An 18,482-nucleotide genomic window follows, 5' to 3' on the forward strand; every position below is an offset into this window, starting at 1 on the left:
ACAGCTTCCAGCTTTCTCTGCTGCAGGTCTGCTGACTGAAACATACTTTGTCTGATGAAGGACATTGTGAGTTTTCTCCTCTCTCGTCTTTGGATGATTCTTCCTCTGCACCTGTCTGTCATACAGACTGCAGAAGGGATTTACTCTCAACATCTGTAGATTCAACAAAACTTTAAAGATGATAAAGATCATTTGCATCCCGAGAAGCTGTGACCTGAACAACTTTAAATAGGATCACAAAGTGAAAAAAATCCTAATCTGCCAGACTTTGAAGAAACCTTTCAAAGGTGCTGACTGTCTCAGACTGTTTCTGTTCTCAGCCGTGTGTCATCTGCACTCTCCCTCCTGATCTCTGTGAGTGTGGAAGGGAAAGGGTTAAATCAAGGAGAGCTAGTTGAGCAGACTCGTAAAAGTGTAATTTAAAGAGGACAAAGAAAGCCGGCTGCAGGCTATAAGATCCCCTGCTGTCATTCATTCCTCCACACTCGTCCTCCTCAGTGCGCAGCCTTCACTGAGCCTCCTCCTCCTCCTCCTCCTCCGCCGCCGCGCGCTCTGCTTCACTGTGTCTGTGCCAGCTGAGCGAGAAGATGATGTTCTGCAGCAGCATCTTGGCTTTGCACCTTTTCCTCTGTGTTCACTCTCTGCCTGTACACGAGCGGAGGACCGGCAGCAAGCACAAACAGCTGCAGGTGAGTCCAACACACAGAGCGAGAGGTTGAAAATCAAATGTGCAGATGAGAGGAGGCGAGAGAGAGACGGACGCGTTTCATGTCAGTAAAGTTGAGTTTCATTGAACCTGATCAGGTGAGAAAAGAAGGCAGCGTGCTTTGAGCTCATGTTTGTTATGACAGATTGGAAGTTTATCTCTGACACATTGTGATTCTTCACTGTTTAGAAATGAAGCTGCAGCAGTGAAATATCTGAAAGCAGGAAGAGTTGTGAACTGGTGCAGTGATTTCACACTTTGAATCAGTGAAATGGTGTTTTTTGGAAACACTCTTCTCTCCCCTGCATGCAGGAGCATTCTGCACGCTCTGTCGTCGACTTGAAGCGAGGAAAGGACTCGTTTTTGTTTTGTTTTGTTTGAAACTTCTGAAACTTTGGATGCCGTCTGACTTTCCGGTATATCTGTCAACAGTGTGAGATAGACAGTGAGATTAAACAAGCAGAGGCAAGTCGTCTGGCACCCGGCGGAGGATGAAACCCGCTGCTTGTTTGCTGACTCAGGGGAAAAGCAGAAAACAGCAGATGAGCCTGCGCTCTGCTCCTTCCAGACTTTTCTCTGTGCAGCATTCAGAGAGGCTGCAGAGCTGATCCAACCGCAGCACGATTCACTACTGCTATTCACAAGAGTGCCGAGACGTTTGAGTGCTTAAAAAGACACAGAAGGAGACTTTTTTGTTGACAGATTAATCTTTCAAATGTTCAGTCAAGCCTCGACAGCCGGTGCAGAGACTTTCTCAAACTTCAACCAGTTCACCTTTGAGAGGAAATGAACGTATTTAACTTTTCATTTTGGTACAAATGATGTTTCTTGATGGGATTTATTAAGTTCTTTTTTAAGTTCATAAAATCAAATTTAAGCGCAGACCCCCCCCCCTGAAATCTGTCCTGTTAACCTCTGAACACGCTGCAGTGCTTTCACTGAGCGATGTGGGAAAACAGCAGATAAAATAAAGCACACAGTGTTTGTCATTGTGTGTATTTGAAAGTCACAGTTACATTTATGGCTGTTGCTCATTTTAGCTCCTGAAGTGCCGACGCCTTGCAGAGTGCTCCAGGTCTTGTTGTCATGACAACAACGTTAACGGTAATAGTTTATAAAGAGTGTGTCTTTAACTTTTCCTATGACGACATTTAACCCATAATATACTTTAAAAAGAGACTCAGTGTGATGTCATCACTGTCTGAATCAGCTCTCACGTCTGTGCTCTAAAACGGGTCAGATTAGAAAAGTGTGGGAGCCTGGTGATGATCTTCCACAGAGGGACAGTCTTTGTGTCAGTGGGTGTGGGTTCAAATCCCTCCACATGCCTTTGCTACATGATGTCACCCCCCCCCCCCTCCTCTAATCACTTCCTGTCTCTCTTCAGCTGTCCGATTTAAAAGTCCCCCAAAAAACAACTTTAACAATAAAAAAGAAACTGTGACAACATTTCCAAGATGGCAGCCATAACTGTGATATATCATCCATGTTTCCTCTGGTTATAGAGTCCAACATTTCCTGCAGCTGACCTGAGATAGCTTCACTTCCTTTTATAAACAGTTGAGTGTTTCTGAACTGGAAGCAGCCGCCTCCAGTGTTTTTCACCTGCTTTGCTTCTTTTCAGCCGTCTTATTGCAGAAGCTGTGTGTGTGTGTGTGTGCGTGCGTGTGTGCGTGTGTGTGTGTGTGTGTGTGCATGCCCTGCTCACAGGAACAAAGTACACTTTACTGACACCTTCATCATTGCTGCAGGGTTCAGCTCCCTGCATGCTAATCCCTCTCTATCCTGCAAACATTTCCCGCACTTGGCACCAGCTGCAGCTTTGTGTACAACACTCACAACACTCGAGGATATTTAAGAGTTCTTGTGTTAAATATTTACCCTTGGCAGATTTCCTCCTTTTGGTGCATCGTTGATCTCGTCTCCCTGCAGCTGTGTGAGATCGGATCCAGCTGTGTTGTTCAGGGAGTCAAATAAGACTCAGCATCCTCACAGGCCCCCTGCAAACACACACACACACACACACACACACACACACACAGGCGGCTTGATGTCATGACTGAACGGGGACTTTCCAGACTGCTTACTGTGTGTGATGCCGCTCTGTGTGTGTGTGTGTGTGTGTGTGTGTGTGTGTGTGTGTGTGTGTGTGTGTGTGTGTGTGTGTGTGTGTGTGTGTGTGTCTGCATGTGTAGCAGTTTTTCACGTCCTCTGCGTGTTCAAACTTGCAGGACACTGAATTTAAATGTTTGAGTGACAAAGACTCCCTGATGGAGCAGATGCCACCTCTTAGATAAAACAACAATGCCCCCCCCCCCCCCCCCCCCCCCCCCCCCCCCCCCCATAGCCCCCCCCCTCTCTGTAGACAGAGTTTCATGTGGGTTAAAGCTCGGGCACGTCAGTTCGGGAGAGACGCACAAACCGCAGCGTCCTGCTGTGACATGTCTGCAGGATCACCCCATCAGAGCCGACCGTTGTTTTAACACTTCACTCTGTGTTTCTGTGTTTGGATGAAACAGCCAGAACGCTCTCCCTGTTTCTGTCACTCAGCTCAACATGTCGCTGCAAACCTCCGGAACTCTCCGGAGCCGGAGCCACCACACGGTCCGCTGTCATCAGGGTCTGTGGTGCCCACACTCAAACCTGTTTGAGTTGGTTTTAGATTGCAGCAATCTCAGAATCAATCAGCTCTTGTCTGAGGACAAAGAAGAGCACAGTGTATGAGAGCAAATATGGGCTAACTGTTTAGACTAGTGAAGTTATGACATATTTTCTTTTCCTGGCAGAAAGCGTTGTGTTGTTGTACTGCATCACTTCTCTTCTGCTCTGCACACAGAAGCTTTCCCTGCAAACATCCAGAGCAGCTCAAATGTGATCAGAAAGTGTCCAGATATAAACGACGAGCAGAACGCTTCCACCAAACAGACAATAAAAATCCTGTTTCCTGACAAGTGTCGATCCTCGAGCCTGTTGAGGAGCCGACGTTCAGCAGGGCGACCAGAGCGAGTGATGGAGCCCCATCTGCTGCTGCTTTGGGGCCCCTCACGGGTCTGGGGCCCCAAAAGCTGCAGCCTCTGTGCGTACCTAAAACAAAACAATAAGATCAACTAAAATAGAAGCCCCTCCCCCCTAATACTGAGCTGCTATTGTTTTTAAAGACCAAGAATCCTCCACAGTCTGAACGGCAATGAATGTTTCACTACAGTGCTCGCTCTCTCTCTCTCTCTCTCTCTCTCTCTCTCTCGTTCACTCGCGTCGGTATCCATGCACACCTCATGTGTGCACGCTCTGGTCCTCCAGGTGGGCGACCCGGATTCCACTCAGACCTGTGACTCCTTTACCACGTCACGTCCCACTCTCCAGTGTCCTGTCTAAAGATGGAGGCACAAAGAGACCCAAAATAAATCTAAACACAAAATGAATCAACTGTCATCATGGCGAGGGACTCTGTGTAAGCAGCACACAGCGAGCGCTCCGTAGACGGGGGGAGAGGGGCTCAGTGCCTTGCTTGAGGGAACCTCGACAGTGCTCAGACTAAATTCCAGATCTGACTCCCACAGGGACTTGAACCCACGATCCTCTGCTCCCAGACGCAGGTCCCTGCAGACTGGACTTCAGTGTCAGGGTCGCACACGTTTAAACGTATCAGTGTAGTAAACAGCAGAAGGAACGGCTGGATTTGACCCACATGACTCACCCGCACGATGACTCAGGCCGAGTGTGGCTCTGTGTTGTTTCACGCTACACAACAAATATTGACTTTAATCCTTTTCCTTGGAGCGCTTCAGAAACATCAAAGTCCTCTCATTGATCTCGTGTTTGCTTGATAATCATGAGGGGCAATTAATCAATACATGGGACCTTAATTACCCTGAGCAGAGGGCGGAGGAGAGTGACTCAGCCCTGTACGGGGTTCGAGCTTAACGTGACCTTTTGTCTGTGAAGTCGGACTAATCCTGTTTGTTTCACCTTCAGCTGCAGAGCACAAAGAGCGCAGCTGCTTTCATTTGATCACAAACATCGCCGGGAGATTTATGCTGCAGATTCTTTCTGTCTTTATGACAGAAGCTCAGCAGAGACTGTAGGTGGTCTGATATCTGATCAACACACAGCGCGCACATGTTTATACAGAAACCTTAGAATGAAAGCTGTTTCATTTATAACCGAGACACACACACACACACACACACACACACACACACATGCATCATACACACACACGCATCACACACACGCATCACACACGCATGCATCATACACACACACGCATCACACACACGCATCACACACGCATGCATCAAACACACACACACAAGCACACGCATCATACACACACATGCATCATATATTTATATACACACACACACACAAACATACACACACACATACACACATTCATCATACACACAGACACACACAAACACACACATGCATCATACACACACACATACACACACACATGCATCAGACACACACACACACACATGCATCATACACACACATGCATCATACACACACATGCATCATACACACACACACATGCATCATACACGCACATACACACATGCATCAGACACACACACACACACATGCATCATACACACACATGCATCATACACACACATGCATCATACACACACACACATGCATCATACACACACACATGCATCATACACACACATGCATCATACACACACATGCATCATACACACACACACATGCATCATACACGCACATACACACATGCATCAGACACACACACACACACATGCATCATACACACACATGCATCATACACACACATGCATCATACACACACACACATGCATCATACACACACACATGCATCATACACACACACATGCATCATACACACACACACACGCATCATACACACACAAACACACACATGCATCATACACACACACATGCATCATACACACACACATGCATCATACACACACACACATGCGTCCCTCACAGACGTGTGTGTATACAGATCTTCTGGACGTTAAAAAGCCCACTCAGCGTCTGTAAACCTGGGCTGAGCCGATAATCACAGGTTATCAGGGGCATCGCTGTGAAAGTCCCAGACAAATGAGCTGAACTTCAACTATGTCCAAACTAGCTATTTGAAGGACTGACTTCAGCTGTTTTCACAAACACACACACACACACACACACACACACACACACACACACACACACACACACACACACACACACACACACACACACACACACACACACCTCCCTCCTGAAGTCTGCTGCTTTAAATACTTCATGTGATTGAACTTGTTGAGCGTAATCAAAGAGTGGTACAGATCAAACAGGCGAGCTGACCTCTGACCCCGCCTCTCTGTCTACAGTCCATGTGACCATGAGCATTGATCAGATAAGAACATGAACGTGTAGTTCCTGTAAAAAGCATCAATATATTCTGTGTGTTTGGTGCTTTAAATGGAGACGTCTGCAGGCGGTGTTCAATAAGATGCTATCATCAGCGTAACGCTGACTCCAGTTAGAAAGGAGAACGTGTTCATCATCGTTATAGCCAATAAAGATTCAGTCATTTTGAATGGTTGACTAAGCGTCTGTCTCTTGGTCGTGGTGTTTTTGTTTGCAGGGATGGGATCACAGCAGCAGCCACGTCGGGGTGAAGAAGAGGGGGAAACATGAGCAGGACACTCTGAACAAAGACCAGCGTCTGAAAACCGTACCCGGGTCCAAAAACGACACCGACTTCTGGAAGCGTCCTCGCTGCGGAGTCCCAGACTACCCCGCCTTAACCCAGGTGGAGCTGTCCGACTTCCACCTGAAGAAGAAGAAGAAGGGCGGTCTGAGCCGACAGCAGCGCAGGAAGAGGTTCGCTCTGTTCGGAGGACGCTGGGACAAGACGGACCTCACTTACAAGTCAGTCTGTCTCTGAGAGTCTCCTGCATCTAAAGGCTTTTGGGTTTAAAGTGTTTGTCAGAGTTTCTGTTAAATGAACTGTGAGTTGTCCTGTAATTTGACGTCTCAGTGCTGGATAATTATTATTGTTTAGTCATTGTTATTTGTCACATGTTTACCCGTGTGGTCAGTGTGGCGGCAGCAGGGTTCTGAATCCCGTCATCCTGTTGGTGTCGGTGACGGCGTGCTTGTGTTTACGTCCTGTGGCTGCATCAGACTGTGTTTATAAAAACCTTCTGAGAGGCTGACGGAGGAATGCAGAAATGACAAACGAGCACAGTATACAGTGTTTGAAAGAGCGTCTCAAAGTCAGCAGTAAAACTCTGGCGATAACTGGAAACACATTCTGAAAAGTACGAAAAGAGAAACTCTGCAGAGCCGCAGCAGCTGCTCACTGCGCCTCACGTGCACGCCGCTCCACTCACTGAGCTCACAAAAATGCAAGCTCGACAAAAAGCCGTCAAACACCCAACGCTGTGGTTTTACTCACACTGTGCAGATGACACTGTGGTCTCGTTTGCAAAACATATTTTATCTATAGAGACACAGAATGCAGACTTATATGAGGCAGAGTTCAGTAAAAAAGAAGAGATTCAGAAAACGGTCCAGGTAAACTGTGAGCAGTAAAAAAGTAGTCCGAGTGTGGTGTAACTATGTCTACAGGTGGATCTGATAGGTTTACCACATAGGTTATACATCAGCAGCTGATTTCACACATGCATGCTCTCTTAAAGGTTTCAGTAAAGTTTCAGTCTGCCGGCCTGCGTCTGAAGTATATCTGAAGATCCCTCACAGGGTCAAGTTTTCTCTGTCGGATGGGAGGTGACGCGTTCAACAAGGCAGGTCGCGGCCCAAACACGTTAAAACGACAGTCCGGTGCGTTTAGATCAATGTACTGTCGGATTGGATGTGGTCACAATAACAACGAGAATAGAGAGAATGATGCAGCTCCAACGATCACACCCGTCGAGCAGCAACTTCAGGATATAAATATAATCAGGCCACGCCCTCTTTCTCGGGTGCATTCACACATCGACTCATCCCAACTTCAGCTCCATGCAGAGTTCCCCGTGTGGGTCAGGCAGGGAAAGAATCTGGGTAAAGCTCGGATGAAAGATGTGTCTGTTTGGCGTTCACACATGTAGCTCACCTTGACGCATCTGGGAATCTTTGAGGAGGTTTGAACCCCAGTAAAAAAACAGTGTTGTGTTTACAGCTTGTGTTGCACCGCCATTAAGGCATCAAAATCACTCGTCACCAGCTCAAACACGTTTCAACTTGACAACAATGTGACCTTGTTTGTTTGGATATAACTAAACTATTTTCCTAATTACGACGTGCTGACATTGTAATCGCTGCCTGGATTAGATGGTATAAAGCAGAAGATCTCTGGGTTCCCTTCTGGGAAAAAAAAAGGATTACAAAAACATTTTCTACATTTCTCCGTGCTATTGTCTTCTTCTCAGCCACTTAAAAAGATCACGTTATCATTAAGACGGTCAAAAAGCCTTGTTGAATAATCCTGTCAGAGATGAAGTATATACTCCAAACATGTTCCACCCCTGACCCTGAATATCCAATACAGTGAGGCACACAAACTCTACTTTAAAGAAAACAAAAACTAGATTCCTAACTTGTGGGGCTGTAATTCAAACACACTGAGGACAGAAGTTCAAAACAAAGCTGTAAACTTCTTTCTGACCAGAGTGAGTTTCTGGAGTTAATTTATATTCATGATTACAGGGAGCAACAAGCTAAGCTAAGCTAAAGATGTGGTCTGGACTTAATAAACCATTCCTTGAAAAGGGAATTGGAACAGCGTTATGTTGCTGTTCTCACTGCAAAGGAATAACCATTCATCAAAAACTAACCAGAAACATCATGACACCAGGACATACCACCCTGATTCCCCCCCAAAAAATGTGACACTCTGCAAATATAAATATATATTGAATGTAATCATTGTCTTCTTGTTCAACAGACGCAGGAGTCCATTAGAAAACATAGATTAATAAAAACACAAACAGACCCAGTTTTATAAAAGACAGCTGTACCAGTGTCGCCGCAGGGATGACTGGTATGGCACAGAACAAAGACTCGGATGGTAGGTATGCGGTCCGCTCTGAGCTTGACTCAGGGAAGAGGACGTCCCCTGCCTTGCATAGTCCCAGGAGCTGCACCAGTTAAACAACTGGGCAGTTCTCATGATTGGACATGGGACACAAGCGGAGGTTTGATCACCCTGTAGTTGGCCTCCTGTGATGAGGGAGTCTAATGTTAACAGACCGAAACAGCCTGTGACTCAAAGGTACACTACTGATGATGTGTCCTGTGGTTCATGGTTCTTAGGAGTCCCTGACTCTTTCCTATGGGTCCAAGTCCATGACCTACTCAATCTATTTATTAGAATGGTTGTTTCTTACCCATTTGATAATTTGAGTCCCTGACTATTTCTAGTCCAGGTCAAGTATCTGTTTGAGTGCATGTAAAGCACTTTGGTCAGCTGTTGTAAATGTGCTATATAAACTTGATTTGACTTTTGCTTGGGTTCCCAAGATCTACATCTTTCCCACGTCTGATACACAGCTCTCACGCCACTCTCAACATCAAGACAGACCTTATGTGTATTACCACCCCATTGGCACAGTGGACGGTTTTCCATCGTGTCCCATGTTTCATGAGTCTGTAGGGTATTTCCCCCTTGTCCCCGAGGGGAAATCTGTATCGCAGCCAGGTGAGAACAGACAGCAGATACATCTGTACATCAAGTGTCTCGTAAAAACCTGAGAAGTGTCGACTCCAGCATTACAACATCGCTCACTTGTACTAGTAGACTGAAGTTTTTTCAATTGTATTCTCATTGAGGTAAGATAAGCAACTTTGAGCTTTTGCAACTTGCCTTTTTAAACTTTGCCCACCAGGGGGCAGTGTACAGACGAGAACAACACGCTCTGAAGAGACTTTTTCTCCTGGCAGGGTCTGAACATTAAGAATTTCCTTAAAAAACATATTGTAATGACTTACAGAGAGAGCAGCGACTTGTTTGTCAAAGGTCAGGACAGGGTCATGCACAGTCACCACATTGTTTGACTACTCTTTGCATGGTCGAGATTCAGACTGAATTCAGAGGCGATTCTCGACTCTGTTGGGGCCCGAAGCAAAAACTCACCACTCACATAGGGCCAACCATCGTTCATTCAGCAGCGCAACAATGTGAGCGCGTTCAGATGAGTCGTCTGAGGAAAGTTTCCTACCATCATTTCAAAGTTAGCACATAAAGTTTCCTAGCCCTCTTAGGGAAGTTTCCCACAGGCCTGGGGCCCGGGTTTCCTGCCTTTCCTGTTGAAGAGAAGCGTCTCTTAATGCCATGATGAATTACTGAGACATTCCAGCCTTGTGTCTCTTTTAGTACCGGCCACCTGAAGGACTGAACGTCACAGACATTCAACATTGTTTTTGTTTTATGCCTTTTCCCTGCAAACACAGATTTCATGAGTTTATCTGAATTGTTTAAAATATTGTTCTGTAGATCCCAAGACTCAACTCTACACTAAGAGAAAGCCTGCACTATATTTCAGTCCCCTCTTTACTTCAGAAAGAGTCCACCTCTCTGTCGAAGCTCTTTTTATACCCTAACATGTCAATTATCAGTTTTGCATTTTACCTTACTGACCTTGAGATGATGAACAAGGTGATTTTTGGAGCGTTTTACACCTTTCTTTAGTCTTTTGTTCCATTTTTGATGCATGTTGTCAGCTTAAAATTCAAATCGGCCGTTAATGTTTCCAAAAACAATGAAAATCAGGTTTCAACGTTTATCATGGTGTTTTTGTGCTATTTTCAATTATATATAGGGTTTCAATGTTTTGCAAATCATCGCAACCTGCATCCGGATTCTAGTGGAAATGGGGTAGTAAAATATCTACACGCTGGAAGTTCCTGGGTGTAAGATGACTACACACAACGATGCAGAGCACCAACTTCAGAATAAATCCTCAGAATCTGCATCCTGATCGTCTTGGTATCCATGTCTGTCATTCCACTGGGCGTGAATCTAGTAGTTTTGTTTTAACAGACGCGAGTTAGAGAGAATGTTTTCTGTCTTATTGTTGAGCCGTGTGGACGAGCTCAGACATGAAACTCAGGATGTAATATGAACACCTTCACCTCCGGCGAGAATCACTGACAATGTGAAGGGGGATTCCCTCGTACATAACAGGTGGCGAGGTGTGTGTGTGTGTGCTGCTGTGTAATGAAAACTGCATGTATCAGACTTTTGGTGTTCACAGTTTAAATAACCTCCGGGTTGTTTAACTCGATGCTCCTGGATACGTGATTCTACCTCTGGTATCGGTGCTGACACGCTGAACTCACAATGAGTTTGTTTAACGTGGCATCCCCCAAAGCACAATTTAAGGGCCTTGTTTATTTTCCTTCGACATGTTCCCCCCATGGCTCCATTTTTCAAGAAACATTTTGATTCTTATTTCATAAACAATCTGACAGCGTCTGCCTCCAACAGCCTCTTTGACACCACACAACTCAATAAAAACCAAACCAATCACATTTGGCCCAACTCGCTCTTTCACCAGCCAAAGCAATGCACCTGGGGCCTCGTCGTTAAATTTGCACAATTAGAGAACAAAAAGGTATTAGCGTAGTCTTTAACGTTTCATTGAATTTTAATTAACCAGACAGTTTTGTTTGGATCGGCCTCTTTGAGCTGAGAACCTCGGCCAAATCAAAGATGTGACGTCTTGGAAACAGTTACTCATGCTTTTATCAACTTTGGCTTGACTACTGTAGTGATTACGTGGTTTAGAGATTCTCATCTTAAACAACCTCAAATGATTAAAGATTCAGCCGGAAGAATCAAACATGGATAAAAGAAAAAAACAACGCATCACACATGTTCTGGCTATAGTTAACATATCGTCAATACTTTTCAAAACCACGTTATTTTAATGATTAATCGTATCAAGTATTTTTTTAAGGTTTATTTTGGGGCTTTTATGCTTTATTTGGAGACAAGATGAGAGAGAGAGAGAGAGAGAGGGGGGGGGGGGGGGGGGGGGGGGGGGAGAGAGAGAGGGGGGGGGGGGGGGGGGGGGGGGGGGGGACAAAAGGAGCCAAAGGTCGGTTTAGAGTGTGGTTCGGCTTGTTTGATTTTAGTGGAATAATGAAAAAAATTAGATCATCTGGAAGCCCTTAATGTATAGATGAAGAGTCTGTTGGCGTGGGATCAGATTTTAGTATAGTAAGAGTTCAGGTTGTGTTTTTATTGCGGATAAAATCCCCCACCAGCATTTCTGCAGATGTTGGTCGTATGCAGAAACACAGTCCATGTGGGAGAGCAAGGACGCAATCCTGCAACCTATCAGTATCTACATTATACCAAGGTGGCTTTGATCGTCTTAAAACAGATATCTGAATAAAAATGCAGCTAAAAATAAAATGTTTCTCTACACCAGCCATTAAATGGAAAAGTAAGCTATTACTGATAACCGCTGGCTACGAAGGAAACCCCAAAGACTTCGCTGTTGCTCCCATAGCCAATGGGTTTCTAGATTGTGCTCTGGCAGACCATTGGTATGAAGACAATACTTTAAGATCTCCAGATGTATTTAAAGCCTTTAATGGATACACTCCACAGTTACTGATCATTACATGACCTCAACAATAAGTCTCCTTTGATACAGTCTAAGATGCGGTTCTCCCTTTGTGCATGTTCGTGCTTCCTTGAACATGTCTTTCTAGAAGTACTACATGTACTCCTTTATACCTGTTCTGGCTATTATTGACTATCTAATTAACTGAAAAGCAAGTAGAGTTCACTCCTGATGTTTTGAAAACACCCGTGTGTCCTTCAGGATTCTGCGTTTCCCCTGGCAGATGAGTGAGGACAGAGTCCGGCGAGTCCTTCAGGAGGCATTCGGTGTTTGGAGTGAAGTGACTCCTCTTACATTCAGAGAGGTCATCACTGAGAAAGCAGACATCATAATTGACTTCAACAGGTAAGACGGCTTTGTGGCGCGTACTTTATCCACCAGTGTCGACCACCTCATGTGCCTGGCTTGTATTATTGAACTACTTTAAGTCTATCCGTCGCCTTGTTTGAACTATAACAACAACTTAGTTACCAAACACTAGGGGTAACTTGTCATGGATACAGAGACTAACTAAAGGAATAACTTTTTATCTTGCAAGAACTGGAGGACTTGTAGGAAATGTATTTCATACTCTCATTTTAAATGAGGGTATTTTAACCAATAATTGAATAGACCCTTGGGTAGCCGTCTGTCTCCCTGATGATCTCTATAATCTGCACTGAGACATAAATCTTTTGGATCCTGTTGTCGGAGTGACTGAGGAAAAACAACATGAGGTGTATCCCAGCCAAGCCCAAGAGCAGATTACTACCTGAGTGAATACAATACAGCCCTTGTTTGGCAGCGTTTTGAATACCAGCCTCCGGCTACATTTTTTATCAGCTCGGATAAGTCATTTTGGCATTTGGTTCACGATATTTCCATGTCATAACAACTCTCGTTTCATGTATAGCATTACGTTTGAGTTTCACAACTACTACTGCCAAGCCATGTTTCGACCTTATATCAGTTACTTACATAACAATGCTGAGCACCAAAGAAACAAATTGATCTACAATGCCAGTTTGGTTTTATGCTTTAACATAAAACACCAGCATGGTAAGAATATAACAATGACATTAGATGCATGGTATCAGATATAGGAGATTGCTTGTGTACAGTAATAGATTTGCTTGGGCAGGTACTGGCATGGTGACAGCTTGCCCTTCGATGGTCCTGGAGGAATCCTTGCCCACGCATTTTTCCCCAGGACCCACAGAGAAGGAGACGTTCACTTTGACTACGATGAGCATTGGACATTTGGAAACGAAGTGGGTGAGTAAATCAGGGGTACTTTAACCCTTTTTTACACATCAAAACTCCTGGAAATGTCAGGGTGAACGCAAACAACCACATTTGGTAACCCGACTTTATCCGGACCTTGGGGTGGGGAGATTATTCATTTCTCCTGCAACTTCTATGTGACTATTGCAATCTTGCACTAATACTGTGATGTGTCCAAGTACATGCAGCATTGATATAAAAGCAAAAAATATATCCCGAGACCCCCTCATCTTGTCCGACAGTGAAGATCTCCTGCTGAAAGAGCAGCTCAGGAAGATTTCTTGGGCAGGCAGTCTTACAATTTTTTACAAATTTCAGGAGTGCATGCAGGTTGATAGAGCTTCAGCGTTGATTGGCCAACCTGACCAAGCTAACATTTCTGTCCTTAATCATTTTCCCGCCCTTGTTAGGCACTGACCTCCTGCAGGTGGCGGCTCATGAGTTCGGTCATGTCATGGGTCTGCAGCACTCCATGGAGCCTGATGCCGTGATGAATCCTTTCTACAGCGACTCATACCCTCTGAAGCTGAGCGAGGACGACAAGAGGGGCATCCAGTATTTATATGGCCATCCTCTGCATGCGCCCCCCGACATGACGGAGACCAATGAGATTGACATTGGAACGGTAGGACAATCGGAAAACCGTTGTATTTAGTCCAAAGACAAAAATGGTCCAACTGTGTTGTTTTCCAGCCGGACGCCTGCAGAACAAGCTTTGATGCCGTGTCCATGATCAGAGGAGAGCTCTTCTTCTTCAAGTCACGGTACGTTTGGCGTATTCGTGACGGGCATCTAGAAGCCGGCTATCCAGCCTTGGCTTCACGCCACTGGAGTGGCATTCCTGATTCCATCGATGCAGCGTATGAAGACAAGACTGGGAACATCTGGTTCTTTCAAGGTTGGTCATCATACACAGTGGCAAACTGGGAAGGCTTCATTTGGAGCTGTATATGAATGCAGCTGATATCAAAGGCTGTGATATCTTCAAGTGTAGGGCTTCTGGGTGGAAGGAGAAGGATAAGTAAGCTCTCATGGCTGAGTGACTAAACAAAGATTTAGATGATTCAGATCTCAGGAAAATCTGTCACAGGACTTCGGTAAAAGATTATTGGCATAAATAACTGGTTTTATTTGTCTGTTTTCCCAACCACAACAGGTGACAACTACTGGGTGTTTGATGCCGAGAGGAAGATCACAGGACCAGATTCAGTGCGGCAGCTGGGTCTTCCTATAACAGATATCGAAGCAGCTCTGAAGTTTGAGGAAAACCATGAGGAGAAAGTATACTTCTTCAAGTCTGCTTCGTACTGGTCTTTCAATCCACAGAAGAACCAAGTGGACAGTTTTCATCCTCACAGCATCCATTATTGGGAAGGAGTGCCCGGTCGAATTGATGCCGCCTTTCGGGACAAATATGGTGAGGACAATGTCGTAGTTTGGATTTGTCGTTTTGATTTCTCAAAGTTTTTCGCTGACTGTTGCCTTTCTCACACTCTGACAGGTTATGCCACTTTCTTGAGCGGGTCGCGCTACTGGAAGTTCGATCACGTGGCGCTAAAAGTGCTTGGAGGCTACCCCCGAAGCATCGGCATGGACTTCTTTGGATGCTCCACCTAAATTTCTAAATGAGTTCAAATGCAAACATCTGCTGCAGAGAGCAGTGGTTTAAGATGTCAGCCTCATCCCTCCCACAGATTATTGTGTCTGTTTGGGGCTGAAATCATTCATTCAAAAGACTGAAAACTCCTTTAATATAACAACGAACTCTTTTTAAAGTCAGTGTCTGACACAAATGGTTCCTGTGTTTAGCTCAAAGAGGCAGTCATTCAACAGCTGCAACATCTGAGTTTGTCCTTCAAGATGATCTGTGATCTGAAGACAGGTGCTGGAAAGTGTCCTGTTCCTCCGAGCTAACGAATACACAAGTTATAAACACACATCCAGTTTTAAGCCAGAAATTATTTCCTGTTCAGTTACCCCGGGTCAAGTCCAGGGACTGGCATGGGTGGCACTGGCCCCCAAAAATCTGATTGGCCAAATCTGTCTCATAGTACTATGACTGGCTGCCTGCTGGGTATTGCACATTGATTTTAATATCTTCTTTATCAGCGCACACTAATTATGTTATACTCTTATTTTAAAGGCATCTGAACAGATGAGAAGCAGGACGGTACGGATTGTTTTTTGGGAACAATTTAACAGTTGAAACATCAAGCAAACTGTTCTGCACCACAACTTATCTGATTCTGTCAGGCAACAAGGTATTACGTGTTCCACCAAGCGGTCCGGTTCAGTTTGGTACACGAGCGATATACAGGCGTTTCCACTGTCAACAGTTGGCACCAAAATAAGTGAACGTTACCGGCGTTCTCTTTTGGTACACTTCTGTTGGGTCGCTAAGCGTACTAATCTGACCCTAAAGGTTGGAGCTAGAATCACTGCAGTCCGCTGATTGGTCGAAAGAATCTTCACTTCACTTGTAACGGCAGTAGCAAAGGATGAACACAAAAAAGCGGCACATTTAAATAACCTGTGGAGAATAATTTCAACAATTAGCCCCGCCCCATGGACGACCCCGAAGATTCAGAACTCTCTAGGAATCATTGATCTTAGTTCACTGTGTCACATTCTTCTTCCTCATTGAATTATCAGGGTAAGGTCGACTTGTGGAGATGCATGTTAGATCAGGGTTTACCGTACTGAACCAAACCAGACCGCTTGGTTGGAAACGGGGCTCAACAACCCCATCAATATTAAGTCTACTCGGACACACAGCCTTTTCTAAATGTAAAGCAGCATGTTGAGAATGAATCTCTGTGCTGTGTGTTTGAATATCCAGGTGCTATTTAAGGTTCTGTAGGCAGTGTAACCAGTACCTCATTTATTATACAAGTTTCTGAACATCTTTGTCTTTCATTACACGTTGTATTATTTTGATAGAGCCATACAATCGTCCACATTGTCTGTTGAAGAGCTTTGGTTTCGTTCTCTGGTCGTTGTTGTGCCTTTGTGAGAAACATGCTGAGAGTTTATTTTGTAAGGATTTTTTTTTTTTAAATGGTCCGACATAATTCACGTGTCAGTACAGATCAGAGAAAGGAGACAAAGCTTCACTTTGGTTTAATTTACTGTGCATTTTTTACATTTGTATGTTTGGTGTTGCTGTTTCTAATCAGTGCAGGACATTGATTATGCATCTACTTGTAAGATATGTTGCGGCATGTCTGCAAAAAGTCCAAGTTTAAAGCTTGGGAACTTTCCATTTGTCGACACGTCTGACAACAATAAGATCTTTTTCTGATGTGCTATCAGCGTATACCGATCTTTCTGCCGTTATATTCAGTTGTTTAAGTCAGAACATGTCTGTATTATGTGAAGTTCTTTGTTTAAAATAAAAACGAAAGATACAATAAAATGTGTATTTTTCATACCGCGAGCAACAAACATTTCTTAACCGAGCAGTCTGTAACTCTGCCCCCTAGTGTTTAAAATGGGTACTGCAGTCTAAACTCTAATCATCACAGAGAGCTGGCTCCGCCCCTTCCTCTCTCACAAGTCAGCATGTGGTGGACACTGTAGCTTCAGTGTTTAGCCAGCTCTGCATGTGGTGGACACTGTAGCTTCAGTGTTTAGCCAGCTCTGCATGTGGTGGACACTGTAGCTTCAGTGTTTAGCCAGCTCTGCATGTAGAGACACTGTAGCTTCAGTGTTTAGCCAGCTCTGCATGTGGTGGACACTGTAGCTTCAGTGTTTAGCCAGCTCTGCATGTGGTGGACACTGTAGCTTCAGTGTTCAGCCAGCTCTGCATGTGGTGGACACTGTAGCTTCAGTGTTTAGCCAGCTCTGCATGTGGTGGACACTGTAGCTTCAGTGTTTAGCCAGCTCTGCATGGGTCTGTAAAGCTTTCAGCGTTCTAACCTCTCTCCATGTTTCAAAATCATCTCCAACATTGATCCTAGTTTGAGCAGCTTTCTGCTGCTGGAGCTTATTAGAAACATGCAGAGGCTTTTTAGCTCGGGTACAATCACTTCTATCTGAAGCAGTTCCACTGCCCGCTTCCATGAAATTGGTACTCAAGGTCAATTAAAGCGAGAGCATGCGTGCACCAGGTCATATTTTGTAGCTGTAACTAAACCTGATTCTGTACGTTTCGAGCAGCTCTATAGGAGCAATTAATTGCAGAACCAGACTTGTCTCACCGTGAAATGTTGGTGCCATCAACAAAGAGTGTCTTCATAATGAATGGGGTGCAACTCTGACGGAACATGTGCAGACCTGGCGACCCTCAGGGAGCGTTCCTGGTGTGTAAAAATGCAGACGGCACATTTTTTTCTTAATGGTCCTCCCATAGAAATGCAGCGAATACTTGAATGTACTTTCAAGGGATTTATGGAAACTGTTTCTGAGATTGTACATTTTAAGGGGACCAATCAGAGAGCTGCTCTCTTCCTGTGTGATCATGAAGGAAACCTGCTGTGTTGAAGCTTCTCTGACAACAATGCAGCAGCCAGTATGTCCTCCTTCTAACTTTAGATTCTGCTCCTGAATGCTCTGGATTTGTTTGGACCAGAGAAGCAGACAGTTTTGCCCCTCGCCCCCCTCGAGACACCTCCTCCCTTTTCTGGTTTTGCCCGGTCATGACAAAAAAAGGCATCCTTTCTTTTAACAGGGATACGCATCATTTGTCTGACGAGAGTGACCCTAAGAGAGGAGCAGAAAGGGAGGTAAAGAAGAGGAGCGGACCGATGAAGACAAACCGTACAGTGCGTCTGCACAGCTCTGATTACTCCCAGGTTCTGCCTCACTTTATCGTCTGTAATCATGACTCATGTTTCAGTCATCCGGCTGTGGTTGGGTCGGCAGCTCAGGTCACACATGTAACATTTCATTGT

The 18,482-nt window shown here is 44.9% G+C and overlaps 1 protein-coding gene across 2 annotated transcripts; it reads left to right on the top strand.

Annotated features, from left to right (window-relative positions):
* The first annotated feature begins 305 nt into the window (after nucleotides 1-305).
* LOC306837194 (stromelysin-3-like) lies at nucleotides 306-16,232 on the top strand. Of its 2 annotated transcripts, XM_079364759.1 has the most exons (8): nucleotides 306-689; nucleotides 6,333-6,619; nucleotides 12,529-12,672; nucleotides 13,448-13,581; nucleotides 14,001-14,215; nucleotides 14,284-14,488; nucleotides 14,747-15,007; nucleotides 15,092-16,232. In XM_079364759.1, the coding sequence occupies exons 1-8, from the start codon at nucleotides 588-590 to the stop codon at nucleotides 15,205-15,207; spliced, it is 1,464 nt and encodes a 487-aa protein (XP_079220885.1). In that variant the 5' UTR covers nucleotides 306-587; the 3' UTR covers nucleotides 15,208-16,232. The 2 variants fall into 2 exon arrangements, with proteins under 2 accessions (XP_079220885.1, XP_079220884.1); XM_079364758.1 differs by having other exon boundaries at nucleotides 14,747-16,232.
* Nucleotides 16,233-18,482: the final 2,250 nt, after the last annotated feature.

This window comes from Symphodus melops, assembly GCF_947650265.1.
Source record: "Symphodus melops genome assembly, chromosome: 16".
Lineage (NCBI taxonomy): Eukaryota > Metazoa > Chordata > Actinopteri > Labriformes > Labridae > Symphodus > Symphodus melops.

Coding starts and splice junctions, on each gene's coding strand:
- LOC306837194 (XM_079364758.1), top strand. CDS start 588: ATGATGTTCTGCAGCAGCATCTTGGCTTTGCACCTTTTCCTCTGTGTT. Junction 690..6,332: donor GCAAGCACAAACAGCTGCAG/GTGAGTCCAACA, acceptor TTTTGTTTGCAG/GGATGGGATCACAGCAGCAG. Junction 12,673..13,447: donor ATCATAATTGACTTCAACAG/GTAAGACGGCTT, acceptor TTGCTTGGGCAG/GTACTGGCATGGTGACAGCT.